The sequence below is a fragment of the Drosophila serrata genome, unplaced genomic scaffold (genome assembly GCF_035046125.1).
Source record: "Drosophila serrata isolate PLE 108 unplaced genomic scaffold, ASM3504612v1 contig_344, whole genome shotgun sequence".
In the NCBI taxonomy this organism is placed as follows: domain Eukaryota; kingdom Metazoa; phylum Arthropoda; class Insecta; order Diptera; family Drosophilidae; genus Drosophila; species Drosophila serrata.
In genome coordinates, this window is record NW_028257242.1 from 18296 (window position 1) to 42979 (window position 24684).

At 42.6% G+C, this 24684-nt stretch overlaps 9 protein-coding genes, 1 long non-coding RNA gene and 1 pseudogene across 11 annotated transcripts; 3 read left to right on the forward strand and 8 right to left on the reverse strand.

Annotated features, from left to right (window-relative positions):
* Window positions 1–565: 565 nt before the first annotated feature.
* LOC147642860 (uncharacterized) lies at window positions 566–1760 on the forward strand. Its single transcript, XR_015272835.1, has 2 exons — window positions 566–719; window positions 788–1760. It is a non-coding gene; the product is annotated as an uncharacterized LOC147642860 (long non-coding RNA).
* Window positions 1761–4102: 2342 nt separating this feature from the next.
* On the reverse strand, window positions 4103–5571 carry LOC110176545 (lipase 3). The gene is made up of 3 exons (XM_020942936.2): window positions 5420–5571; window positions 4632–5357; window positions 4103–4569 (listed from the first exon to the last, which is right to left on the reverse strand). The coding sequence occupies exons 1-3, from the start codon at window positions 5555–5557 to the stop codon at window positions 4174–4176; spliced, it is 1260 nt and encodes a 419-aa protein (XP_020798595.2). The 5' UTR covers window positions 5558–5571; the 3' UTR covers window positions 4103–4173.
* A 684-nt stretch (window positions 5572–6255) lies between these two features.
* LOC110176486 (lipase 3-like) lies at window positions 6256–7887 on the reverse strand. The gene is made up of 3 exons (XM_020942859.2): window positions 7717–7887; window positions 6911–7636; window positions 6256–6849 (listed from the first exon to the last, which is right to left on the reverse strand). Exons 1-3 carry the CDS (start codon window positions 7885–7887, stop codon window positions 6466–6468), a joined length of 1281 nt encoding a protein of 426 aa, XP_020798518.2. The 3' UTR covers window positions 6256–6465.
* Window positions 7888–8264: 377 nt separating this feature from the next.
* On the reverse strand, window positions 8265–9695 carry LOC110176546 (lipase 3 pseudogene; annotated as a pseudogene).
* Window positions 9696–10300: 605 nt separating this feature from the next.
* Window positions 10301–12704, reverse strand: LOC147642861 (multicopper oxidase 3-like). Its single transcript, XM_086838010.1, has 2 exons — window positions 10668–12704; window positions 10301–10611 (listed from the first exon to the last, which is right to left on the reverse strand). The coding sequence occupies exons 1-2, from the start codon at window positions 12516–12518 to the stop codon at window positions 10369–10371; spliced, it is 2094 nt and encodes a 697-aa protein (XP_086694136.1). The 5' UTR covers window positions 12519–12704; the 3' UTR covers window positions 10301–10368.
* Window positions 12705–12730: 26 nt separating this feature from the next.
* On the reverse strand, window positions 12731–14898 carry LOC147642862 (uncharacterized). Of its 2 annotated transcripts, none has more exons than XM_086838011.1 (3): window positions 13961–14898; window positions 13220–13444; window positions 12731–13154 (listed from the first exon to the last, which is right to left on the reverse strand). In XM_086838011.1, the coding sequence occupies exons 1-3, from the start codon at window positions 14219–14221 to the stop codon at window positions 12828–12830; spliced, it is 813 nt and encodes a 270-aa protein (XP_086694137.1). In that variant the 5' UTR covers window positions 14222–14898; the 3' UTR covers window positions 12731–12827. The 2 variants fall into 2 exon arrangements, with proteins under 2 accessions (XP_086694137.1, XP_086694138.1); XM_086838012.1 differs by having other exon boundaries at window positions 13220–13441; window positions 13961–14306.
* A 1132-nt stretch (window positions 14899–16030) lies between these two features.
* On the reverse strand, window positions 16031–18104 carry LOC110176434 (protein FAM98A). Its single transcript, XM_020942784.2, has one exon. The coding sequence runs from the start codon at window positions 17561–17563 to the stop codon at window positions 16217–16219; it is 1347 nt and encodes a 448-aa protein (XP_020798443.2). The 5' UTR covers window positions 17564–18104; the 3' UTR covers window positions 16031–16216.
* A 146-nt stretch (window positions 18105–18250) lies between these two features.
* Window positions 18251–20018, forward strand: LOC110188450 (uncharacterized). Its single transcript, XM_020958179.2, has 3 exons — window positions 18251–18526; window positions 19274–19376; window positions 19456–20018. Exons 1-3 carry the CDS (start codon window positions 18407–18409, stop codon window positions 19851–19853), a joined length of 621 nt encoding a protein of 206 aa, XP_020813838.1. The 5' UTR covers window positions 18251–18406; the 3' UTR covers window positions 19854–20018.
* mtTFB2 (mitochondrial transcription factor B2) lies at window positions 19983–21672 on the reverse strand. The gene is made up of 4 exons (XM_020958176.2): window positions 21101–21672; window positions 20900–21039; window positions 20525–20841; window positions 19983–20468 (listed from the first exon to the last, which is right to left on the reverse strand). The coding sequence occupies exons 1-4, from the start codon at window positions 21579–21581 to the stop codon at window positions 20039–20041; spliced, it is 1368 nt and encodes a 455-aa protein (XP_020813835.2). The 5' UTR covers window positions 21582–21672; the 3' UTR covers window positions 19983–20038.
* On the forward strand, window positions 21454–22644 carry LOC110188451 (NADH dehydrogenase [ubiquinone] 1 alpha subcomplex assembly factor 4). Its single transcript, XM_020958180.2, has 4 exons — window positions 21454–21970; window positions 22036–22127; window positions 22186–22432; window positions 22491–22644. Exons 1-4 carry the CDS (start codon window positions 21826–21828, stop codon window positions 22616–22618), a joined length of 612 nt encoding a protein of 203 aa, XP_020813839.1. The 5' UTR covers window positions 21454–21825; the 3' UTR covers window positions 22619–22644.
* Window positions 22632–24230, reverse strand: LOC110188449 (uncharacterized). The gene is made up of 5 exons (XM_020958177.2): window positions 23903–24230; window positions 23553–23847; window positions 23258–23496; window positions 23009–23196; window positions 22632–22948 (listed from the first exon to the last, which is right to left on the reverse strand). Exons 1-5 carry the CDS (start codon window positions 23903–23905, stop codon window positions 22675–22677), a joined length of 999 nt encoding a protein of 332 aa, XP_020813836.2. The 5' UTR covers window positions 23906–24230; the 3' UTR covers window positions 22632–22674.
* Between the last annotated feature and the right edge of the window lie 454 nt (window positions 24231–24684).

Consider the following 24684-nt stretch of genomic DNA (forward strand, 5'->3'; position numbering starts at 1 on the left):
TTGCCAGTGTGTCGGTAATATATAAAAATGCATATCCCTAGAACTTTACAACTCTTCAACAAAAAAAAAAATGGGGAAAATTCCACCAGAATACGTTAAATTCTGACTGTTGGCTGGGCAAATCACCTTGCTTGTGGTTCAAACGAGTGGCTACTGGTTTTGACAACACTGCTAGACAAAATTGAATAAAGAAAGCAGGTACAAAATGATATCAATGAACACTACAATGCATAGCATTAAAAAAGTCAATACAATAAAATAAGAAAGGAAAATTTTAAATGATTACCAATAAAATATATTTTAAGAGTTTAAAATTTGGATACCATTTCAGGGTATTATAGTTATGGTCAGAAGCTTGAACATGAGGGAAAGAGTCGTTTCCGACCCTATATGTATATTATATATATTATTGATCAGCAAGAAAAGCTGAGACGAGTTAGATATGTCGGGTAAAAAAAAAATTTGCGCAATTTTTTTCAATATTTTATAAGGGGTTACATCGTTAAAATTGTCAAAATTTGACAAAAAATTGAATTTTTTAGATTTGAAAACTTAGTATACAGATTTGTTGGCCTTATAAAAACTAGCACACTACCTTTATCCTATAATACTTTGCTTTGTAGCTCAGTGTCATCTTTATACATTGTTTTAACTGATGATTAGGCTGGAATACTTAATATTTGCTGAATGCGATCAGTCAAGGCCAAGGCGTGACGTATGTGCGTTGAATGCTATACCAACTTGGATCTAATTAAATACAAAACGGTTGGTTTTGTCTCCACCCCAGGTCAGGCCGGAATTTCGCCATGAAAGCCAACCATTTCATGACATTTTCTGTTGGGCAACAGGATGCGACACAAATTCAATTTTGAAAATGGCCAGCAGTGTTAGCTAACCGTCCGAATGCCCCAATTGGCCATATCCGACAGGCAATGGCAATCAAGTTGAACTCCACAGTCCAGTGAAAAAAGTAACTCAATGTGGCATGTCAAGGGACAAAAGAGCAAGCGACGAAAAAAACCATGTCAGTTGTACACAGTTGTGCTCTGGCAGCTCCTTCATCTCTGTTTTATTGGGTTTAATGCACATTAATCGGCGAACAATGCCTGTGATATCATCCGTGTTATTGTTGCTGCAGCAATTTCTACAGTATCTCAAAATAGTCTACTGCACTAGAGGCTCTGGCATAAATAGCCAGCACACCAGCAGCAACTAATTGATTTTTGACAATCAATTACGGCAATTACTTACGTCTTGGAGCAGGGTCGAATGGATGAGGTAAATTCAATTTGTGGAAACCTACAAAACGCATACACAACGTGACTCCGGCCTTTGGGTAATCTGCTCCTGAGGTAATCCTTGGAAGCAAGGAGAGCCTCGAAATAGTTGAAGGAGCTACCAGGAATGAAGCTTAGTATTAATGTGTTTCCAGCGAAGAATGGGGTTGAGGGAAATGTTTGATAAATTTAATTTACTTGGAAGCTAGGAGTACTGCTTTTGTATTGCAGTAGTATTATTCATTTTATTAACAACTATTTTAGATAAAAAAAAAGGTCGACTCTACGGATTTATAAAAAAAGTGTTAATTAATATTAATCTAGTATAAGTAAGTATTCCGATTCTGTTATAGAAATGGCTATACATAAATAGTCATTAATTTAAAACATTACTGAATAATATTAATTTAACCTTATTCTTATTCTGATGAATGGAAATTTTCCATTGGCTTTAATAAAATATTTTGATTGACGTAGCTTTCATCCATCTATTTTAATCCCATTCCTAAAAATAGTCTAAGCTGGTAATCCCACAGATACCGGTAAAAATCCTAATGTAAACAATGGAAATTACACCATGTTGAAACGGCATGACGAATGTGTAACAATAATAGTAAACAAAAGATAAAATCATAATTAAATTCGTAAATCTGTGCACAGTACTTATGTGCGGCCTTAAAGACCAAAAACTAACCCACAGATAAAAGCCAGTGGCAACCGTAATATAAAACCGGGCCGCCGTAAATATGGCTCCAAAAACAAGAATAATAAAAGGATGATGAAAAAATGGTACAAAGCTTTGCAAAATTTAATTATTTTTTTGCGACGAGCAAAAAGGAAATCCCGAGTTTAGCATATGCAAAATAATGGCCAAAAACTGGCACCGCCAGTCGCGCTCCACTTGACCCTTTCGGCCGCGCTTAATTTGTCTGGGAACCGCAACCTGGCCTTATGATTTGGCACAGAATACGCCAGCTTAACTCTACGGGAAGCCGCCCAAGTCCACTCACCTTGCACCTTTTTGTGAGGAAAATCCGAAGCCAGCCGAATATTTGTGCAGTTAGTGTTTGGAAAGGTTCCATTTCCGGTCGCAAGCTGCAGCTCCTCCATTTGCTCAAAGCGCCCTGCAGTTGCCTTGACTTCGGAGCCATTTCGTTTCTCTTGTGTGTTTTCCCTTTCTTGATACTCAGTAATTGTTAAAGTGAAGGGTCTATTGTAACTGTAAAATATGTAGTTTCAATTAAGGTCTAAAAAATATAGGTAATAAAAATAAAAAAGGATACTATCTTCAGGAAGCCGAAATTTATATGTCCTTGCAAATTGCAAATGAAATATACTTAAAATATTTGCATTATTTAAATCGATGACGACCAATCAAAGTTTAAAATACACATAAATAAGGCAAAAAGGCATAAATTTTAAATCGGAAAGCATTCCTATGTTAGTTTTTGTTAGGTTTATCTGCCTACTTCGTTTAAAATTTTAAAACATCCAATTTTTTAAGATTTTAATGATATAACCCCTTATAAAATTTTCAAAAAATTTTGAAAATTTTTTTTATCAGCCGTAAATAGCTAAAAAGATTTGCCCGTTGATGCTGATCAAGAATATATATGATTTATAGGGTCGGAAATGATTCCTTCACAATGTTGTAAGCTTCTGACTATACCATGGAAGGGTATAAAAATGTGTTGAATTTTATAACAATATTTTTTTCTCTAATGGATATCTGGTGTACTATACCCTGGATTTGTTCTTCTTGTTTTGTTGTGTTTATTCCATTTTGTGCACACACACTTCAGCCAATTTAACGCTTCCGTGTGCTTTTTACTTGCAACGCCTCGTTGACTGTGCGCTCGAAAACTTTGTGCTTGAGAAACGTGGCCAGGGGGGAAAATGATTTAATTTCTAGCTAAAAACCGAAAACACAATCCGTAAATTAGCGCTCTGCCATGTACACTCCAATTAATCCAGTTAAGTAATCGCTGGCATATTTCTTTGCCGCCAGAACTATTCGGGGCCATTGATTACACGGCCCACAAATTAAGACCAATTAAATCAAATCCAGATTGGGCGGGCGGATCCAGTGAAACCCACGAATCCCACGCAAATCGCGTGGCCTTGAACTTGCCACACAGCCCAGAGCCATTAGCCAAAAGCCAGACTCCCTTCGATCTAATTTCTTACTCAGCCTCAGAGCCGAGCCTACATACATACATATCCACCCGGGGGCATTTATGCCCAGACACATGGCCAGAAATCGACTTGGCCCTTTGGAGAGTTGCGCTGATGCCAATGCCGGCGGAACGGCAGTGAAAAGCTTGAATATGCATTATTCTTTCAGCTGGCCAGCCATCCGCTGGCAATCAGAAGTTGCTCGAGTGGAAAAATTAAATGTATTTCTCTGTCCAAACATGTGAAGTGGGTTTGGGATGGATTGAAAAGTGCTTGGATCCAAGTTGTGGTTCCAGGAATGGTGTCTGTAAAGTTGGCAGCTCGCAGCTTAAATTTTTAGTAAGTTTTAAGGTAAATAGAAGTGTTTTATCTTTATACAAAAATAAGGAGATTAAAAACTACCACGCTGAAGATTATAAGCTAATAAAAATAAAGGGTTAGTACATTTTCTTGGATTAAGAAAGAGAAAAAATTAAAGGGAGATCCAAAGACAGAACTCTCAAATTCCAACCTTAAAGGAAACTCTTTCGCGCTACTACATGACTTTCAATAAACACAAGCCAATTAAACGTAGTAGATTTTCTATTTCCATTCTCAGTTTTTTTCTTCTGCCTACTTAATGTTTGCCTAAGTAGTACTACTAGCTTATCACTTAACTTAAAATAAATCCGATTGCCACCGGTATAAAGTTCCCGTCGAGATTAGAGAGCCTTTTTATCAATCACATTCCACTGTTCTTCAACTCGTACGCCTCCATGATGGCGATCACAGGTTCGTTCACATACACTCGGACCTCATGGTTAAGGGCATAGTCTCCGTGGTTCCACTCTTTATCTTCCATGTGGTGCATCTCCTTGTTGGGCAGCCGCTTGGCCAACTGCTCCACATCCTCCACGGCGGCCAAGTTATCGTTGTCCGAGTACCACATGTGCACTTCGGAGGTGATTAGCTCCACGGGATACTCTGGCGGCTCTTCGGTGCCATAGAGCTCCAAATTCTTCTTAATTCCATGATCAAACTGTCGGAAGTAGCCAGAATGATGCTCTTGCAGATAGTGCAGCATCTGATCGGTGGAACAGCCTGCCGGATGAGTGGCCATAGCATCGGGCATTGCCGTCTGAAGGAGATTTATTTATGAAATTTATGTATTTAACATTCTGAAATGGATTTATCACTCACCATATTGACACGACCGCCATCGTAAAGAGCCTCCATGGCGCCCTCGCACACTGGACGCAGCATAAAGTCCGGCTGGCAGAGATTGAAGAACAGAGCCATCACAAACTCATTGTGCGGCAGGAATTCCTGGGAGCCGAAGAGCGTGTCAGAGATACCTCCGTTGCCCAAATAACGAGCCACGGAACGCACAAAGGAGTTAGCCAAGTTCTTCATGATGGCCACCGGGGCGAACATGTGTGCGGTCTTGATCTTCTTGTTATATTCCGGCAGCGTAGACATTCCGGCAAAGAAAACCGTAGTACCCTGCGAATGGCCTACATAATGGATGGCCTCCTGCCCCTTGCCATTCTCCGTGTCCAAAGCATAGTCAATGATGGCGGTAATATCGTAAATGGCAATCTCATGCCAACTGAATTTCCAGAAATTTGGATGTTCCGTGGAGATCTTGGTGTGATTCCTGGAGTAGGAGGTTCCACGTCCATTGCCCATCCACACATCGTATCCAGCATCGGCTAGCAAGTAGGGAAGACTATCGTTGGGTCCTTGCAGAATCCAGGCATCAGAGCAGCTCGTCAATCCGTGTTGAAGAAGCACTATGGGTCGCTTTTTGTTTTGATTCTGCAAGTTGTGGGAATATGGAATCCTGAATACACCCAAGACATAACCATCCTTGGTGGTGATGTGATGATGCTCAGACGGATAGCCATGTAAGGCTGTGCGATCGGCCTAAGGATATTAAAAAAAAATTAATATAAAATATATTTTGCACCTTAAAAGGGCAGACTCACCGTTGTCAATTTATTTTTTATGCTGATATGAGCCTCTGGATTATCGTAGAGTTTATAGAAGTCGATCGGCGCTTCAATAGCTACGGAATAAGCGCCTGTCACCAGACTGGCCAGGATAATTAAGGCAAGGGTCTTCATATTCCTTCGATGGTTCGATGCCAACTGACTTTGGCCAAACACATGACATTCAGCTTTTGTAGCAGTCCGCAGGAGGTTTAGTTTCAAGTAGCACTTACTATCGGGTATTCGATTATATATTTAGACGGTCGAGATAATGCTTAATTAAGGAAAGCTTTAATCTAAAACCAATAAAGTTGGATTAAAAGTGTTGACATTATAAACTGAATCGAGTCAGGGATGGCAGAAAGTTTGTCCGATATTTTCAATAAGGCGGAATTTTTGTCTATATATACTGAAACAATCACCTTTTCTTAAAGTTCAATATATAATTAACAAATTTCTTCAAGTCAATCCATTGACCAGTATATACTCTATTAACCGTTAAAATCTCAGTTGATTATAAGACTTGGTAAACCCGAAAATAAGTACATAGATTATAACCAGCAAATGAGGGTGTGCCATAAAGTAATTGATGTTTCCGAATACGATAATTCCGAAAGCTAAACGCGTCACTTGACGCACTTAGAGGAGCTTAACTTATCACCCATTTAAGGCACTTGAATAACCATTTCGATAATCTACCGAAAGAATTTACCCCCATCGACTTGAGTTGTTTTAGATTATCAAGCCATTTATAGATTTAACAAGGTGTAGCTTTAAACTTTTATGACCTCTACTTATACATGAAAAATGGTTTTTTTATTACAAGAGTCGGTTAAGTTCTAATGATTTAAATATTTATATAGAGGAGGAGGGTTTCAAGTGCTAAATGAAAATCAGTGGAGCTACTTTCAGCAAAGAAGTGCTTCCACTTATGGGCGTTTCAGCTGTATCCGCTAATGATAAGATTAAGTTCTGATTTACATAAATGTTGATTATGACAACTATAATATATATACATGTTTTGGGCATGGGCTGTATGCCTATCACTTGGTCTCGTACTCATTAATGAAAGCTATTATCGGATCATTGATGTACTGGCGAACTTTCCAGTTGTTGATAAAGTCCATGTGATCCCAGAGCTTATCCTCCATGTGGTGCATCTCCTTGTTGGGCAATGTGGCCGCCAATCTAATGACATCCTCCACAGCAGACATTTCATCGTTGTCGGAGTACCAGAGATGCATTTTACTTGTAATCAGCTCGGTGGGGTAATCTGGGGGCACTTCACTGCCATACAGCTTTAGATTCTTTTTGGTGCCAAAGTCAAACTGTCGGAAATGCGTCGATTGATGCTCCTGCATGTAGTGCACAATCTGATCTGTAGATACACCAGCAGGCGAAACTCCAGAAAACAACGATTCAGCAGTCTTCAGGGGATAATAAATAGTAATGATAAATATGGTTTACACAATATTTAAAGATTCATACCGTGTTAGTTCGTCCTTCCTCCTTTTGAGTATCTTCAGTCCCGCTACAAAAACTGGAAACCACCGAATCTGGTTGACAAACATTATAGAATAAAGCCAAGACAAAGTCATTGTGTGGCAAAAACTCCTGAGAGCAAAAGAGCGTCGAGTAGACGTTGTTATAACCCAGATATGGAGACAAAGTATTGACCATGAAGTCATCCATATTGTCCATAAAAGCCACAGGAGCCAGCAAGTGGCTGGTTTTGATCTTCCTGTTATATTCTGGTCTTGAGGACATCAGAACGAGCATTACCGTGGTGCCCTGGGAATGTCCCACATAGTGAATTCCATCCTGACCCAATCCGTTCTCTGTGGACAATGTATAGTCGATGGCTGCGGCGATATCAAAGTATCCAATCTCGTGCCAGCTGAAACGCCAGAAATTCGGATGCTTCGTGGATAAAGAGGTGTGGTTCCTGGAGAACCTATTGCCCCGCGTATTTCCCAACCAGACGTCGTAGCCTGCATCAGACAGGAGGAATGGCAGGCCATCATTCGGTCCCAGACTTGGCCATATATCGGAGCTAGCGAAGAGGCCGTGCTGGAGAAAGACAATCGGTCGCTTGACATCCTGATTCTTAAGGTTGTGGGAGTAGGGAATGCGGAAGAGACTTATAATGTAACCATCTTCAGTAGTCACATAATGGCGCTCGGCAGGGTATCCATGTTCCTCGATAAAATCAATCTGAAATAAATTATGTTCAAAGAAGGGATTATAATTAAAATTACGAGTTCCTCTATGTATATTAATAAATTAATATTTACCGTGGTGGGGGCCTTGGCCAAAGCCAGATGCACATCTGGGTTGTTAAATAATTTATAGAAATCTGTGAGTGGCGCAGGATTTAGTTCCTCGATCAGTGGAGCACATTGAATTTTTGTTCCCAGAAAAGTGCCTATCAAGGCGACAAAGACTGCGATGTGAAAGGTAGACATTTTGCGACTGAACTATGGCAAGAACCTAAACCAATCAGCCTTTATAAAGACTTACGCGAGCCACTTCAGTTAAGTGGTTATATTGATACGAAACCGATCAGCCCATGAACCAATTAAATGGGCATAAACTCGAGTGGTGGTAATGTCATAAACTTTCTCATGTACTTGATTGGGGAGATAACTTTTACACTTTGGTTTCTTAATTTAAAATAGGTTTAAGGGCTTAAGAAGTGTTTTAATAAATGTGAATGAAAATTGTAGCTTAAATATTCATCTGATGTTTCAAGAACTTTATAATTTTAATATAAATAAGTATATATTGCCATATATTTTATGATACCATCTCACATAAACGTTCTTTTTTGCAAAAACCAGACTTAGTTCATGCTATCCTCATAGTCGTTCATTATGGCTATAATGGGTTCATTGATGTACTGACGCACTTTCCAGTTAACGGCAAAGTCCATATGATCCCACTCTTTATCCTCCATGTGGTGCATCACCTTGTTGGGCATTGTGTCCGCCAATCGGAGGACATCCTCCACAGCAGCCATCTCATCGTTGTCCGAATACCAAAGATGCATTTTACTTGTAATCAGTTCGGTGGGATAATCGGGTGGCAATTCGTTTCCATATATTTGCAGATTCTTTTTGGTTCCAAAGTCGAACTGGCGGAAATGTCCCGATTGATGTTCCTGCAGGTAGTGCAGAATTTGATCCGTTGAGATACCGGCAGGCATGACACCTGCTATCACAGAATTAGCCGTCTTGAAAGAAACAATAAATAATATACAAAATACAAATTACTTTTGATAAATAATTTAAATTTAGTTTGATAATAGGCATACCTTATTGGTTCTTCCTTCCTCCACTTGGGTATTCTCATTGCCGCTGCAAAAACTGGAAACTATCGTCTCCGATCGGCAGACATTATATAATAGAGCCAGGACAAAATCGTTATGTGGCAAAAATTCCTGGGAACAGAAGAGCACCGAGTAGAGGTTGTTGAATCCCAGATAAGGGGACAAACTATTGACCATAAAGTCATCCATGTTATTCATAAAAGCCACAGGAGCCAGCAGGTGACAGGTCTTGATCTTCTTGTTATATTCTGGTCTTGAGGACATCAGGACAAGTATCACTGTGGTACCCTGGGAGTGGCCCACATAGTGAATGCCCTCCTGACCTTTTCCATTCTCCGTGGATAAGGTGTAGTCGATGGCAGCGGCGATGTCATAGTATCCAATCTCGTGCCAGCTGAAGCGCCAGAAATTCGGATGCTCCGTGGATAGAGAGGTGTGGTTCCTGGAGAACCTATTTCCTCGTGCATTTCCTATCCAAACATCATAGCCCGCATCTGAGAGCAGAAAAGGCATAGCGTCATCAGGTCCCAAACTAATCCACCCATCGGAGCTGGAGAGGAGACCGTGTTGGAGGAAGACAATCGGTTTGATTTCGTCTTGATTCTGTAGGTTGTGAGAATACGGAATGCGGAAGAGACTGATTATGTAACCATCTTCAGTGGTCACATAATGACGCTCGGCAGGATATCCATGATCCTTAATAAAATCCACCTTAAAAAATAAATACAAGGAAATATAATAGAGGAAAATGTGAATTATACTAGTTATTACCGTTGTGGGGGCTGTAGCAAAAGATAAATGTGCCTCGGGATTATTAAATAGTTTATAGAAATCGGTGACCTCAGCAGGGTCTAAATTATTATTTAAAGGAACACAATGTCCAGTTGTCACCAGAAAAAAACAACCAACTAAGGCCACAAGGATATCGATGTGATAACAAGACATTTCGCAACTGCACTAAGGCGAGAGTACAGAGCACCTCGTCCTTATAAAGACTACCGCCAGCCACTCAAGTTAAGTGCCCATATCGATACGAGACCAATCAGTTAATAAGGCAATTACCTGTGTATAAACTCAAGTGGGAGTTATATCATAAAATTTCTCGCACACTTGCTAATATACGTAGTTTCGAATTTCCCAGTTTTAAGTTATTATTTGACGCAATGGAATTAATGAGATTACAATCGTTTATCGATGGTTGGCTGATTACCACAGTATAAGTAGAGATATGAGGAAAAGCTATAATGTTCCTTCAAATAAAGCTATAATCCGGAAATACCTTAAGCTTAATCTAAAGTACTTTCAGCTTGACAAAAACTAAGATTTGGTATTGATAATAATTTAAAAAACAGTTCAATTTTGGTTAAAAATATATAACTAAGAGATTCGTAGAAAACACAATATTTCCACGGCTTTTCAAAAATAAATAAGATTTTATTTTATTATAGAAATACATACATAAAATAAATATATATATATATATAGTTTTAAATATTCATGAAAGTGGAAATTCATCAGAAAAAATGATTATTAATTGGCAAAATGGCCTTAATAAATATTGCTAACAAAAGTATTGAAAATAAATGTTTCTTTAGCCAAAACCCGTTTTAAGGTTAAATTAACAACGCACTCGGGCTGGAATAGTTTTCATCTGATGATCTTCGCCAACTTTTAGAACTGCCGCCATACCCTGCATAGCATGAGCCTCAATATGGCAATGATATAGCCAAAAACCGGGATTACTTGTAATAAAGCGAACAATAATGTAGCCCAGGCCTGGAATCTGGACCGTATCCTTGGCCACGGCAGCGCTGTCGTCCGATAATCGAGCTAAGCGACCCCTACGATCGAGTTCTCGTATCTATAAAGATTTGAGTTTGTTATAAATCTTCATATAATATTTTGTAGATCACTTACATTCCGCAGATCGTTGACATTTCCCAGGACTGCTTGTCCGATCAGTCGGAAGGTGTAGCCATGGAAGTGAAACGGATGTGTGCTCTCCATGTAGTTGGCCACCACCATTTCCACAGGACGATAGGCTGGCATTCGAATGACATTCACACACTCACAGAGCTCCCTTTCGCATCTCCGTCCCTCGGCAGCTAGAGAGCTTTTGTTGCAGAAGTAACCATCGTCCTGGTAAAGATGTCTGCCCTGTAGCAAGGATATTGCTGGCAAATTAAACGAAATATCGTCGATCTGGAAGAGCATCTCTCCATTCTGAGCCATTTGAAAACCAAAGCTGGAGTAATAGGTGAGGAATTTGGTGTAACGAGGCCAAGGAACCGGCTCTAGGGATCTCAAGGCCACCGTTCCCACGTTGTTGTCCTTGTCCAGCGATTGACGCAGGGATGAGGAGACCGAGGCATTGGCGGAGGCATAGCGGTAATCGTTGACCAGAACGAGATCTTCATCAGAGGTCCTGCCCCTTGGGTTATCCAATATGCTACCCTGTGGCAGCTCAGTGCGAGCCGATCCTCGATAGCTGAGCACTGCACCCTGATAGAGTTTACGACCCTCGCACATTTCATAGCCCCGGATTCGAATCCAATAGTTCTTGACATACTGATTGGCCTCCAGAACGAAATCGAAACGCTCGGCAGAGGTGAGGAAGAAACCATCTGCCAGCACTGGTTCTATATCATTACCATCGGTGCTGATGATCAGGAGCTTGTGCTGCTCGATGGAGAATTCCACGGGACAATTGGTGATGCCATTGAGGATTACCCTCATCCTGTAGCGGTAGCCAGGAGTAACCCGAAGCCTCTCGTAGCGATGACGATTATCGTTATCCGGCAACTGGCTTAGATGATTGCGTCCCTTGCCGTTTATCAGGATATTCCGAACATCCTGGAGATTCCTCTCATAGAAAATATCCTGCACCATTAGGGTGTGCTCCACCAGATCGTAGTCATAGAGCTGGGCATGCTGATTCTCCTGGCGGGTCTGTCGAACTATAAGAGCTCCAGCCACTCCAAAGCCGCGCTGCCAGCCCGCATGACTGTGGTACCACAACGAACCACTGCGATCCACCTGGAACTCGTAGCGTTGCACTTCTCCCGGTTGCAGGGGATATTGAGTGATAAACGGTGCTCCGTCCATTTCGGGCGATCGCTTCAGGCCGACACCATGCCAGTGCATCGAAGTGGGTTCACCCAAATAATTAAGGATATCCACAACCACTGTGTCGTTCTCGCAGAGCTCTATGGGAGGTCCTGGCACCATTCGATTCACAGCCATCACAGGATTTGACACACCATCTCCGAAGATGCAATGCTCCGCGGCACAAGCTCTTTCGTCATACTGACACCTTTGGCACTCCGGTCCAAGTCTCTGGTAATTGTGAACCACCAGTTGGTAGTAGCAGCTCTGAGTCTGACCTTGCTGACAGACTCTGCGGCAGGGATGGCGATCAAAGTCCCCAAAGTTGGCCAACTCCATCTGGCTGTAGTCGTTCTTCATATCCAAATACAAGGAGGAAGAGGGTTTTCCCTTAGTGGTTTTATTGCGTGACCAGGGAAACGAAGGCCAATCGAATTTAACCTCTGGAGAAGGCTCACTTAAGGACTCGGCATGAATCCGGACAAGGCTAAGTCCAATCAATAGCACCAATAGCCAAGGGCTGGAAAGACTTTTACTTTCGCGTTTGGACATCGCGAACCGCAACGGACAACTGGCTACTTGGTTGGCGGGCAGCCGGCGAAGAAAGTTTTTGGCCAAAAGGGCGACCCAGACCTTTGCGCATGCGCTGCACGTAGCGGCCATTAAAGCTGACGAGAATTTGATAAGCCCGATAATATCGAAGCGATCGGGAACGGAATGGTAAATGGAACGCTTAATCAGTTAATTGGAATATTAAGTAAGGTAAACATATATTGTTTCCCTGTGATAATTTCAAAGAAATATGATGAATAAAAAATAAATTATGGAAAACTTGCCATTTGAAGCAAAGGGTACTAATAATTTAACATACAACATTTTCTGACAGATCTGAGGCAATAATTAATAGCTTGCCCCTATGAAATTATAAATAATATTTTATTACAATACATATAAAATTATGTAAAATACAATTTAAATCTCAGCAGGTGCTGCAGATGCCGCAGGAGGTGCTCCAGTAGCCATACCTGAAGAACTGGGGGCCGTGCTCATCAAACTGATCACTCCACAGGCAATGGCCGGACCCACCGAGTTCTCCTCATTCTGATAGGCCAATGCATTGGGAATTGCCTGAAGCGAAGAGGAAAAAACTTCCGCATTTAATGCCGTATTCAAATCAATAGCTTTGCTGTGGATCACAATGGATCGTCCGATGATACCATTAAAGCCAAACAGCTGCAGATAGAGGCTTTGGAAAACTGCAGAAATGCTGCCATCGTCCTTGGTGTCCACATTGCCAAGCTTGGAATATAAATGAGTTAAAGATATTTTCTGTAATTTAATTTTTAAGATCTTTAAACACTTACAAAATTATTAGGAAACTGTCCGCCCGTCGATTTGCAGCCATCACTCAGATCCCCAAAGGTGTGTATGTGCAGAGCATGTTTTCCAGGTGGCAATCCCGTAACATTGATTGTAACCTTGATGTCGGAGTTATAGGGTAGCTGCAGGAAGGAGATCATGCCGGCCACACCAGCGCCCTCTCCATCGCCCATCAATTTGGCCCCAGCCTGCCATTGGGGCACCAACTGCTGGATATAATAGGGGAAATTGTTGAAAACGTGTATTGGACAATTATGGTACGATTATTGGAACTATAGGAGTTAAAAATACTTTAATTTAATTTAAACAAAAACACAGGCATCAAGTTTAGAAAAATATCAGAATGTCATAATCTGAAATATAATGAGCTTCAAGATCAAACAAATTAAACGAATTATTCATTATGCATTACAAATTAAATACTGAACAAAAAACCACAATTTAAATAAATTTTAAGTATTTAACTAGAGTTTAAAACGATTAAATATTTAAGTTGTTGTCTATAAAAAATTTGTCCAAAGGGGATTTCTTTCAATAGAAATAATGTAAATAATAGTTGTGGGAAAATTGTCAGACAAAGCAGATAGTTACTTAATTGATCAAATAATTTACAAATTATACTCTGGGATAAAAGCAACATAAAAGTAATTTAAAAAAAAAATCAAGCAACCAAATAAAAAACTTGAGTATAATATATAATAAATAATACGATTTTGAAAACTCACATAGGTATATCCCAAGTAAGCCGGTTGTGGTGGCAGAAGTGGTCCCAGAAGACCAGCAGATCCCGGTATACCCGCAGGACCTCCCAGCGGCACCGTCAGTCTCTCATACCGCTTCACCTTGGTGCCGGACACCACTTTGATGCCATCATCAAACCGGGTCACATTCACCGGACGTAGACGATCGAGCAGATTTTGTGCACTGCCAGGCACAAAAATGAATCCACTCCCAATTACCAATGCCAGAATCAGTTTAATAAGCATTTTTCACGTATTCGTAAATTAGTAGGGAATATAGAGAATACGGGGAACTCTCACTACCTCTCGGATCTGGGGCTTTGGATGAACTGATCCAAACCCCTGGCTTGGCCTATCCATGATGACTTCGACACGGTTTTCATGGCGATTGACCACGTTAATTGTCGCCGTCGCTGTGGCTAGGAGAGTGGAGTGGATCTGGTCAGTAGTGGGGTGGCGATATAGTAGTGGCCGTATCGCCGGCACAGTTGATGACTAGATTGAACGCTAATGGCGATTGAGTGTCGCGTGTGTGCTTGATGCTTGGTTACCTGGCCCAGGGGCGTAGTTCTGGCGGGGATTGGGGGCAAGATCGTAGTTCGGTATTGAGATGTTAAAAAAGTATCTACACTTGACAAAAAGAAACCAAAAACTATAAAAACTATCAATCTAAACATTAAAAAAAATAACTTAGAAGCCAACCATAATAATTTGATCAAATTTACCCCTTAGGCTTGCATGTTACTGGTAGCATAACAAGACCATCTCCGATATGAGACCACCTACAAAACTGAAACTAGATCATCATTAGACCATTGAAAGTGTAAAATTTTATCTAATATCCGGAAAGTCACGCGAGATTTGCTTATAATGATGGCTTATTTATTACATGACAAAGAAAAGCATATTAATTGAATAAATTTCAGAATGCTAATTATTGTTAAGCAAGTATTCTTTATTTAAAAAACCAAAAAAAAAATCTAACATATCCATTTTTATACAAACGGTAACAAAACCCGAAGGATAATATTGTTCCAGGTAAATTGATAAAGAAATTTAACTTTCGGGTCCTTATATTGAACTAACTAATATAATCCTGTATAATGTAGAATTTTGTTGTTTTTTTAGAACATTTCCAAAATTATAGAAATTTTCAAAAATTGTTTTATGTAGCTCCTAATTTTCCAGCCAGTTTCTCGAGTAGGCCTTCAATCCTGTCGAGTCTGGTCGCCACCGTTTCCTGTAAAGTTTCCTGTGAATCGCTTTGATGATTTTTCATCCACTCCAGACTACCCTCGAAGCTTTGCTTCAGTGCCGACTGCTGGACTTCCAATCGGGCAAGTTTCGCCTGGATCACGTGGGAGCTATTAAAGTGCTGCAGATCCTTGATGTGTTGGAAGAGTGGTGTCAAATTGGCAAGGACAAACTCGCCGCACTGTATAGGTGCGTCTTCTAAAAGACATACGGAGCTGGGACTGTCGTGGGATCGAGCCTGGGATCCCTTTAGATATAATGCAATTAATGCATAAAACAAAACTGTTTTTGAATTAAACATTGTATTTTTTGAGGATAGAAAACAAGAGGGACACTAGGCTGTGATATTGCTTGAAGACTGAATACAGGATTGAGGAAAGACCGAGGTATTTATAGTATTTCCCAGAGGGTCCTTAAGAGATTATTTCAGCTACCTAACCTTTTGCTTATGTTGCAGTTATCCTGCAGCAACTGTTTGCCAGATGGGAATATCTTTAATTTTCCTAGAATACATTCAATGTATACCAGATACATGCATACATAAGTTTAAGTACCCTTATTAAATTCCTCTCATGATTGTTAAAATGGTTACTATTTGCTTTGAATTATCATTTAACAAACAAAAATCATCGTTTCTCCAATTTCCAATTATAATTATTACCTTTTAGTCATCGTTCTTTTAAATTTGATTATATTAAGTCCACTCAACCGACTATAAGCAGACATCAGCTAATCGTAAACCCATTGAAAGTGAAAATAGCTAACCCAGATAGCCCCAAAAGCGGCAGTCGACACGCGAAATTTGCTGGCACAGAGATGACATATATAGTTTATATTTTTTAAATGACTGTCCATTTGCAATTATAAAAACATTCATGCGGTTTGGCAATAAATTAAACTGGGTTGTGTGTGAGCGCACAAGAGTAAATTAAAAGTTTCAGTCGTTATAGGTCTCCCATTTGCTGGCTTCAAATCATGTATCGACACTTATCGATAGCCGCCTCGATGACCCCCGCGTCCACCATGTCCGCCACGCCCGCCTCCACGTCCTCCTCCGTTCCATCCTTGTCCCTGTACACGTCCACTGCCGCCAATCCATTGCTGGTCGTTCCTATCACGACTTCGATCGCGTTGGTCGTGGTGTTGAGAGTGATGTTGCTGCTGGTACTGCTGCTGATGCTGTTGCTGATACTGCTGCTGATATTGCTGTTGTTGCTGCTGAGGTTGTTGCCAGTTGCCGCTTCCTCCTCCTCCGCCGCCGCCTCCTCCTCCTCCACCGCCTCCTCCACGACCTCCCCTGAAGTTGCCACCACCACCACGTCCGCCTCCCGGTGGAGCTCCAGCTCTCTGCTGCTGCCAAGAGGGCATCTCAGGGGGTGGCGGAGCATGCTCGTTGGCCCGACCTCCGCGATCCGGAACGTGTCCCATCACATGCTTTTGGATCTTGGAAGCTGTATTCTTGCGCACATTCGCCGAGCTAGTCTTCTCAATAATGGCCAAGTCGGAGCGAGCCGCCAGTAGGGCCACCAGGTCGGTTTGATCGCCACCCACTCTGAACTGATCAAGCTCCCGCATCTTACGCTGGAACCGCTCTGTTATCTCGTTTGCACGCTGGCGCATCGATTCAGACCACTGGAAGCTTTGCACGGTGGCCTCCAGTCGCGTGGTCATCATTTGCCGGCGTAGATTATACTCCGCCTCCAGCTCGCGATGCATGGACTCCAGAAGGCGCCAATGTGCATCGGTCAGAGGCTTCTTGACCTTCAGCAGCGGCTCGCTGACCACCAGTCGATTGGTCTGCTTCAGCTTCTGGTCCAGACGGGGCGTAATCTGCTCGAACAGCCACTTGGTGGTTATATTCTGGGGCAACTCACTAAGCTGCAGATCCTTGGCCAGCTGCTCCACAACCTGCTGCACATTGGAACCACTAGCCTTGCTCCGTTTGCAGGGCGGACCGACGGGCTGCGCCTTCAGCACCATCTTTGTTGTCATTAGCTCGGAGGTAAGGTACTCCAGCAACTGTACTAGCATCTGCCTGCTTCGGAATCTTTCCTCCATGGCACCGGAAACAAGGCCGCGATAGGGACAACCCAGTTCGGTCAACAGCAGGGAGAGCTCGAAGGTGAACTCGTCGTGATCCCCGCTGCCGGAGCTGACACGCTCATCCGTCTTTCGAAGCACATGCAGTTCGTGGGCCAGCCAATGGATGACGGCCCGCAGTTCGGGGCTCCCGATTCCAGCGTCCAGCGCTCGGCTAAGGTTCTCCTGTTGCAGGCAGGGGCCTTCATAGGCCAGGGCCTGCAGCGAGTCAACCACGTCTAGTTCGAGCTCCATTTCCGATCGATTTTCCCCTCTTTCAAGTGTCAATTCGATTTTTTGTTCGGAAATATTTGGTGACCGGCAAACTAGAGGTGGAGAGCTATCGATGGCACTATCGACACTATCGATGGTTTGGCGCTATCGCACCGCCATCGATGGCAGCCCTGCACTATCGATAGTTTTGCACGCGGCTTATCACATCACAAAGAAAAAATAAAGTTGAAAGTGGAACGCCAAAATATAGTGAAAAGCTAAAGTATAGCTGAAAGTAAAAATCTCCTAATGCTCTTTTTAAAAAAGAATTAGTTTTGTACTTCTTTTCCGCTCGAATACACAGTTCGACGATGTACTTTTTATACAATCCCTAATCAAAAAAATAAATAAATAAATTAATTTTTTATTTTTAAAGAGTTAAAAATATAATAAAGTTTTGTTCAAATTTCATTTTATAGCTTTTTTTACATCTAAAAATTCAAAAGCATAACACTACCGATAGTACTATCGACACTATCGATGGTTTGAGAAAAATAATCGCTCACTATCGATGGCGACGACTATCGATAGTTCTCCACCTCTACGGCAAACTAGTGGGATTAGTGTTACCAGCTCAGTGCAGTATCTTGAATATTTAAAAATGGAAAGCTTACGGAGCTTGCAACTAGTTTATAAGCATGGTAGAATTATAATTGTATCATGTTTATATACCATGGTCTGGAGCTGTTCTCCGCCGATGCTGGAAGCTCAGAAAACGTCCAAGTGAAGTCTTGTTTTGTGTTTGTGTTATCTTGTAAAGCCGTCAGTATAGCGCCGATTTTGCATACCCGTTAATCACAACAGAAAGAGAGAAAAGAGTAAACGATGATCAACCGTCATCTCCTGCTAATCTTCGCCCTCCTCACACTCGTTGGGAAAGTGGCACGCGCCCAAATCGCCTTTGTGGAGGACCAAGACATTGATAAAAAGAAGGCCAACCTTGCGGTAAGCCTAAATCGAGCTTTAGGTGGCGTCTGATAAGGAAATCCAAAGAGAGGAAAGCCAGCTGGAAATGCCCTTCCCCAATCAGAGAGAACTTAGGAGCATTGTTTACTACAAATCTAGATTTATGGAATTATATTCCTACACAAAGTTGTTTCTCTCTTTAGCGCTTGTTTTAAAGATCTCGGAATGCCCTTTTTTAGTGAAAGTGAATCTGAAATAATTACACAGTATTGCGAACTTTCCCAAACCCAATCCAGTTTTCCTTAAAAGGGCTTAAACTTCCACTTAAGTCTAATTGGGTTCCATTTAAATTAATAATGCGCGAACTTGTAATTATAAAGATATTCGTGTTACAACTATTTACACTTCTAGAAAAAGGGGTTTAAAAATGAACACTCCTATAAAAGATTCTCCAATAACTTAAAAAACATTAGTAGTAGTAATAACAAGAATAGAAGAAAATAATGAATATTTGAAATATGGGATTGGTTACATAAAAGAAAGAGAAGGGTTACCTTGGCGTATTTATTTTTATTATTATTAGTTAAGTTAGTTTATTAGTTTTAATAAACTGCAAATATTTCTTAAGAGAAATGTATAAAAACAAATTCCTGAGCTCAAAAGGTTGTTGAAAAAAATTCAAAAATTGTATACAAAGTCCAAGTACTCCTCGAAAGAGTAAAGACGCACGCTGAGCAAAAGATAATAAATCAGTTTTAACAATTTTGTACTCGTCTCGCCTCTCAGGGTCGTAAGCCGCTTTACTCCCCGGCTCGATGCCCCAAGTACCAGCTGCTTTATCCCGGCGACCAGCAGCAGCAGAATGACTGGGTCTGTGATTGCGCGCCAGGTGAGAGATAGTGAGAAATAGTCGTAATGGAGCTACCGCAACGATGACATAATAATTATGGTACTTCCCCCGTTGATAGCCACGCTGTATTACCCAGAGACCGATGCCTGCTATCCGGCTTATCGTCAGGGTCCCTGTGAGTCTGGCCAGATCTTAGTGCTTTACAAGGAGCGTATCATACCGGAGTGCGTGCGTAATCCGTGTGGTCGCGATGGCCACTTTATGGTCCGCAACAGTTGCTACCAGTTCGGAAACACCAAGCACGAGGAGAATCCGTGCCCCTACAAGGAGGCAACCTTTGTTTTGGGCGTGAATCCTACCACCCTAATGGTGGACTGTGTCAAGCTGTCTGTGCAACTGGATACGCGCATCGCGGACACAGAGGAGCAGCAGGTGGCTCCCCCAGAATACCACATCGAACTGGCCGAGAAGTGCGGTCGCGGTAGTCGCCTTTCGGTCCAGGGAAAGTGCGTCTAGAAGTTACAGTACAATTATGTGCCTAATCTCTATATTGTGTTCCGTTTTGGTGCCGTAAACTCCAGTGAAGATTTTCAAATGTGTTTCGATAAAAAAAAAATTCCCTAAACACGTAATTTCATAAGCAAATCCAATTTAAAGAGAAATTTACTCACTTATCCTCAAGCAACAATAACAGTTATTGACTAGGAGCTAGATTTCCTCCGGCTCTTGGCCGTTTTCGAGACGGTGGCTTCGGTGCTTTCTTCTTCGAGCAACTCGTCAGCATCGGCGTCATCCTCCTCGGGCAACGTGGCGCCGTCCTCCAAGTTCTGTTCGTCGTTGGCAGTCTCCAGCTTGAGCAGTGCATTTTCCAGCGAGGCCAGGAACGAACTCTCACCATACTCTGGCCACTGTCGGAACTGGTTAAACAGCGTCAGCATTTGGCTGGGCAGAAGATCGCCGAACTGGGTATAAATATTGATGGCTGGGTAGTAGTTTTTTAAGCTCATTGTGGTGCTTCGGCTGGAGTACTGCGGCAGGTTGTGCGGCCGCTCGTCCGGATAGGTGGGCTTTACGGGCTCAGGAGCTTGTGGGTTAATGATGAGGCGCGGTCCACAGCCGGGCACCCACTTCCTGCAAGATTTACAGACTTGTAATAAATGGTAAAGAAGGTGCATACCCATACTTACTCTAAATTGGGGATGATCCGATTGCGGCGGCTTACAAAGTTCTGCTTGATGAAGAACCAGAGGGCGGGTAGATCCTGAACTGCACACAGCTCGTGGAGATTACGGCGCGGTGCAAATTTTACCAGATACAGGTACTCCGGATTGATGGACCGCACCTTGACCAGCTTGCTGCCCTTGCTGGGGTTGTAATCGGTCTGCATGGGCAGAAAATCCTCTCGAGGCACTTTGGCGATGAACTGGTGCTCAAATAGAATCTGGAACAGCACGCTGGTGGAGCGGTAGATGAGGTAGCCAATCTCGTTAGTGCAGGTCAGGTGCTATGGGTGAAAAATTAATTATGAAAGCACAAGAACAGAAGGAGCATGGTTGTCTTACTATGTAGATGGGCGGCGGAATGGCGAGGATCATTTCGCAGCGTCCCAGATTGAAAAGACTGGTCTGAAATATGAGCGAGTTGATTAGGTGTTTGAAGAAGGCATAAGAGCCGACGGCGCCAAACACAAGCATATTATTATCTGCCGGGAAAAGAGGATAGACATCAAATCGACTGAAAGATTAAATATTTATCCACTCTACCATCATTAAAGGCCCGTTGAGGAACATCGTTTAGGAGATCTGATACCCTGGTGCCGCCATCCATCTTGTCCATGTAGACCAGCTTCCACAGGTTGACAAAGTCAGCCTGGCGCACCTTCACGCGCTCGGGATAGAGAGCATGGAGCTCTTGCAGGCGGGGCATGAAGTGATCCATGCTTTCGAGCAGCAAGATACGTCGGAACTGTGATTCCTTGTCCAACAGGTGACGGGTAAAGTGTCCCGCTCCTGGATTCAGTTCCATGACAGTATCGCAGCCGGAGGCCTGCAAATGCGGCTCCAAGTACTTCCCAATTCTTTTGGCAGCTTCAGCATTCGCCAAATACATGTGAGCGGGTGCTTTATGTTTCCGGCTGATAAGTTTCGCTGGGAACTCGGCGCTGTAGCGGGCCACCATCTCCTTCCTGGCCTTGGTACTGTAGTTGAGCCTAGCCAGGCTCCAGCTGCGTCGCAATGGCAGCATTCTTTGTGGCTTTTAATAATAAAACTGCAAGACAGAAATTAAATCGTTTGTTTACAAGCAACCGGTGCGCGAGTGTTTTGCAACACTACTCGAGAACTCAGCTGTTCGAATCACAGCTGTCGCTGACTTTGCTCGTTACCCAGCACTCTTTGTTTTTGGTTATGTTTACATGGCAATTATTTTATTTTCCAACAATTTAATGTGATTTTCCCGAAACATAACTTAAACAACACAATACAAAGAAATGGGACAGGTGGTTTCAATGGTGGCCCGCCGGGCCAACCGTTTCAATGCGGAGAATCGCGCCCATCGCGTCCTGGAGCGCGAGAAACCCACACCGGCGCCTAAGTTCGACTCCAACTTGAGGGACATGGAGCGCACCCTGGAACGTGAGACTTCTTTGACTTAAATTAAATCTCAGGACGGTTTTAACACTTTGCATTTCTCCTTAAAGTGGATCCCAAGTTTGTGGACAAGCTGAACAGAAAGGACGCCAGCTTGGACAGCCGATTAAAAGACGTTTATGTAACATCGCAGGATCGATTTGTGGGTTATTACCAAGTACAGCGACATTTCCAGAAACTGATCTCTAACTATCAATTAGATTAAGCGCGTCCAGGATCGCCAGGCAGCTGAGGCGGCGTCCCAGCAACCGGAGAAGCGACCTCTGCCCTTGGAGCGCAAAACTCCGGAAGACTTCGAGTACGGCTATATGGAGCCCACGAGAATAAGTGCGGGACATTGCTCGTTGCGCCAGGCTCTTAAATTCATTAACGACCATCAGTTGGATCCGGAGAACTGGCCGGCCAAGAAGATTGCCCAGGAATATAAGCTCAAAGAGCCGCATGTAGGTAAGTTATCAAATCAAAGCAATGATTAGGTACAGCTTGATAACCGCTCCTACTCTAGAGAACATTCTGCACTACTTTAAGACGTTCAATATGTACATACCCGATCACAAGTACCAGGATAAGATGCTGACACAAGCCAAGACACCGCTCCTGCGCGTTAAGTCAGACCCTGAGAGTAATCCGTAAATAAATCCATTCGTTTCTTGTTCTAATCCTACGCTTTATTGTACGGAACACACGAATCACACAATGGCGTTGGGCGGGCAGTAGTAGATGTTCAGGGATTTGTCCTCCGAGGCGGAGGCCACCTTGTCATTGCCGGGACTGTAGCGCACGCCCCACACCTGATCCGTGTGCTCGGCGAACGTGTGCAAGCATTTGCGTTCCGAGGTATCCCACACCTTGACACTGCGATCGCTGGAGGAGCTGGCAAAGTGTTTGCCGTCTTCGGAGAAGGAAACGCACAGCACCCAGGAGGCGTGACCGGAAAGGGTGCCCACCACGTCCGAGTGGGCCCTGTGAAAAATTAAACCAAAGGTTATCTAACTTTGCATTTACCTTGGCAAAACCACTTACACATCGTACAGCTTCATGTGACCGTCATCGGATCCAGTTAAAAGCATTTGGGAATTCGGCGAGAAGCACAGGCTGCGAACGGGCATTGCATGTCCCTCCAGAGTTTGTGCCACCTTGCCCGCCGCCACATCGAAGATGGTGATGATGCCATCTATAGCTCCACTGGCTATGTACTTGCCATCCGGACTCTGGAATATTTCACAAAGTTACACCAACAATCTGCAAGGTTAATTATGGGTTAACACTCACATATGCAATGCTCAGTGTGTATTTGCCATTCTGGGCGTCCAGCGTCTGTTCCGCCTTCCCCGTTTCTACGCTGTACATGGAGATTTTGCCGTCATTCAGTCCGGATATCACGTACTTGTTGCAGGGCGAAAAGCCCACGGTCCAGAGATCAACGGGTCCGAATCTGAGCAGGTGTTTCTTGTCCCCCGTCCGGGCATCCCATAAGCACAAGCTGGAGTCCAGGGAACTGCTGGCAATGGCTATTAGCAGGGAAAGTTAGAGAATTAGTGGGGCCAAGTGAAATTTTATTGCTTACTCTGTCCATCCGAGCTGACGGCCACCGAAACAACTCCCAGAGCGTGTCCACTCAGCTTGTGGCGCAGCTTTAGTGTGTTGTCCTCCTGCACATCCCACACCTTCACCAAATCGTCCAGGCCACCTGTAACTATGAAATCCTTTGGACCCGCCTCCTTTTTGTCAAAATCGAACGGGTTCTTTTCCTCCGGCTCCGTTTCGGCAATGTCAGGATCCGGATCGGCGGTGTCGCGGCCCCAGGTGCAGGCCCACAGCGCGTTATCGTGCGCGTTTTCCTCCGAGTGCAACAGCGAGAACTAAGATATCCGGCGGGAAATTAGAAAAAGTTATCAAATCTAAATAATAACTAACCATTGCAAAAGAAAAGCCGGAAAAATATTTATGCGAAAGAGCTCAAAAGGGAATACGAAAATCTATCGCGGCTATCGGGAAGCATTGTTGATTTATTGGCTATTTTCTGGCCAAATTTGGCTTTATTGGTTTATTTTTATAAGCTTTTTCTAATAGCCTAAGAGTTGCAGCACTGCTGAGAGCTTGTGTTGGCAAATCTAGTGGCGGCTACACAATTCTTTGAAAATATCTTAAAAATTGGATATTAGTTGATAAAAATAAGAAAATATTCTAAAAAATTAAAGTTTATCGATATATTGATATGTTCAAGTGTAAAATGTGTAGTCTTGTAAGATGTAAAATGTTAGCAATAGTTATAAAAAAGTATCGCAACATCGATATGTGGGCAATATTGATATATTGATATGTTAACGTGTAAAATTGTGATCTAGACGTGTAAGATGAAAATGTTAATAACAGATACGGAATCCAGACGATGTTCAACGGCCCACATTAGAATTCTACATGTATAAATAAAAGTGTAAAATTTAATCTAGGCGTGTAAAATATTACCTAGACTTGTAAGTGTATTGATATCTTGATATTTTAATATATTTTTAACAACCAAAAACGATCAACACCCAGCAGGACCCGAGAGAGAATTTTGTTAATTTACATCCATCCGACAGCACCCGAGACAGAAGAGAGCGGGTATGTTATGAATTTTATATTTTACATGAGAATTCGATCCAATGTATCTGTAAACTCGTAAAATGTTTTTAAAGATGTAAAATGTTAATAAC

Excerpts from the sequence above, each read along its gene's own strand:
- LOC147642862 (XM_086838011.1), bottom strand. The coding sequence starts at position 14,221 with ATGCTTATTAAACTGATTCTGGCATTGGTAATTGGGAGTGGATTCATT. Across the intron at positions 13,445-13,960 it reads CTTACTTGGGATATACCTAT|CAGTTGGTGCCCCAATGGCA; the intron begins GTGAGTTTTCAA and ends TATTATATCCAG. Across the intron at positions 13,155-13,219 it reads GACAGTTTCCTAATAATTTT|CTTGGCAATGTGGACACCAA; the intron begins GTAAGTGTTTAA and ends TTATATTCCAAG.
- LOC110188449 (XM_020958177.2), bottom strand. Across the intron at positions 23,197-23,257 it reads ACACACTGAGCATTGCATAT|AGTCCGGATGGCAAGTACAT; the intron begins GTGAGTGTTAAC and ends GAAATATTCCAG. Across the intron at positions 22,949-23,008 it reads CACATGAAGCTGTACGATGT|GGCCCACTCGGACGTGGTGG; the intron begins GTAAGTGGTTTT and ends AATTTTTCACAG.
- mtTFB2 (XM_020958176.2), bottom strand. The coding sequence starts at position 21,581 with ATGCTGCCATTGCGACGCAGCTGGAGCCTGGCTAGGCTCAACTACAGT. Across the intron at positions 21,040-21,100 it reads TCAACGGGCCTTTAATGATG|ATAATAATATGCTTGTGTTT; the intron begins GTAGAGTGGATA and ends TTTTCCCGGCAG. Across the intron at positions 20,469-20,524 it reads CGGATCATCCCCAATTTAGA|GAAGTGGGTGCCCGGCTGTG; the intron begins GTAAGTATGGGT and ends TAAATCTTGCAG.
- LOC110188451 (XM_020958180.2), top strand. The coding sequence starts at position 21,826 with ATGGGACAGGTGGTTTCAATGGTGGCCCGCCGGGCCAACCGTTTCAAT. Across the intron at positions 21,971-22,035 it reads CATGGAGCGCACCCTGGAAC|TGGATCCCAAGTTTGTGGAC; the intron begins GTGAGACTTCTT and ends TTCTCCTTAAAG. Across the intron at positions 22,128-22,185 it reads TAACATCGCAGGATCGATTT|ATTAAGCGCGTCCAGGATCG; the intron begins GTGGGTTATTAC and ends ACTATCAATTAG.
- LOC110176434 (XM_020942784.2), bottom strand. The coding sequence starts at position 17,563 with ATGGAGCTCGAACTAGACGTGGTTGACTCGCTGCAGGCCCTGGCCTAT.
- LOC147642861 (XM_086838010.1), bottom strand. The coding sequence starts at position 12,518 with ATGGCCGCTACGTGCAGCGCATGCGCAAAGGTCTGGGTCGCCCTTTTG. Across the intron at positions 10,612-10,667 it reads ATGTCAACGATCTGCGGAAT|ATACGAGAACTCGATCGTAG; the intron begins GTAAGTGATCTA and ends AAATCTTTATAG.
- LOC110176545 (XM_020942936.2), bottom strand. The coding sequence starts at position 5,557 with ATGAAGACCCTTGCCTTAATTATCCTGGCCAGTCTGGTGACAGGCGCT. Across the intron at positions 5,358-5,419 it reads TAAAAAATAAATTGACAACG|GCCGATCGCACAGCCTTACA; the intron begins GTGAGTCTGCCC and ends TAATATCCTTAG. Across the intron at positions 4,570-4,631 it reads ATGGCGGTCGTGTCAATATG|ACGGCAATGCCCGATGCTAT; the intron begins GTGAGTGATAAA and ends AATCTCCTTCAG.
- LOC110188450 (XM_020958179.2), top strand. The coding sequence starts at position 18,407 with ATGATCAACCGTCATCTCCTGCTAATCTTCGCCCTCCTCACACTCGTT. Across the intron at positions 18,527-19,273 it reads AAAAGAAGGCCAACCTTGCG|GGTCGTAAGCCGCTTTACTC; the intron begins GTAAGCCTAAAT and ends CTCGCCTCTCAG. Across the intron at positions 19,377-19,455 it reads GGTCTGTGATTGCGCGCCAG|CCACGCTGTATTACCCAGAG; the intron begins GTGAGAGATAGT and ends CCCCGTTGATAG.
- LOC110176486 (XM_020942859.2), bottom strand. The coding sequence starts at position 7,887 with ATGTCTACCTTTCACATCGCAGTCTTTGTCGCCTTGATAGGCACTTTT. Across the intron at positions 7,637-7,716 it reads TGGCCAAGGCCCCCACCACG|ATTGATTTTATCGAGGAACA; the intron begins GTAAATATTAAT and ends AATTTATTTCAG. Across the intron at positions 6,850-6,910 it reads AGGAAGGACGAACTAACACG|ACTGCTGAATCGTTGTTTTC; the intron begins GTATGAATCTTT and ends TATCCCCTGAAG.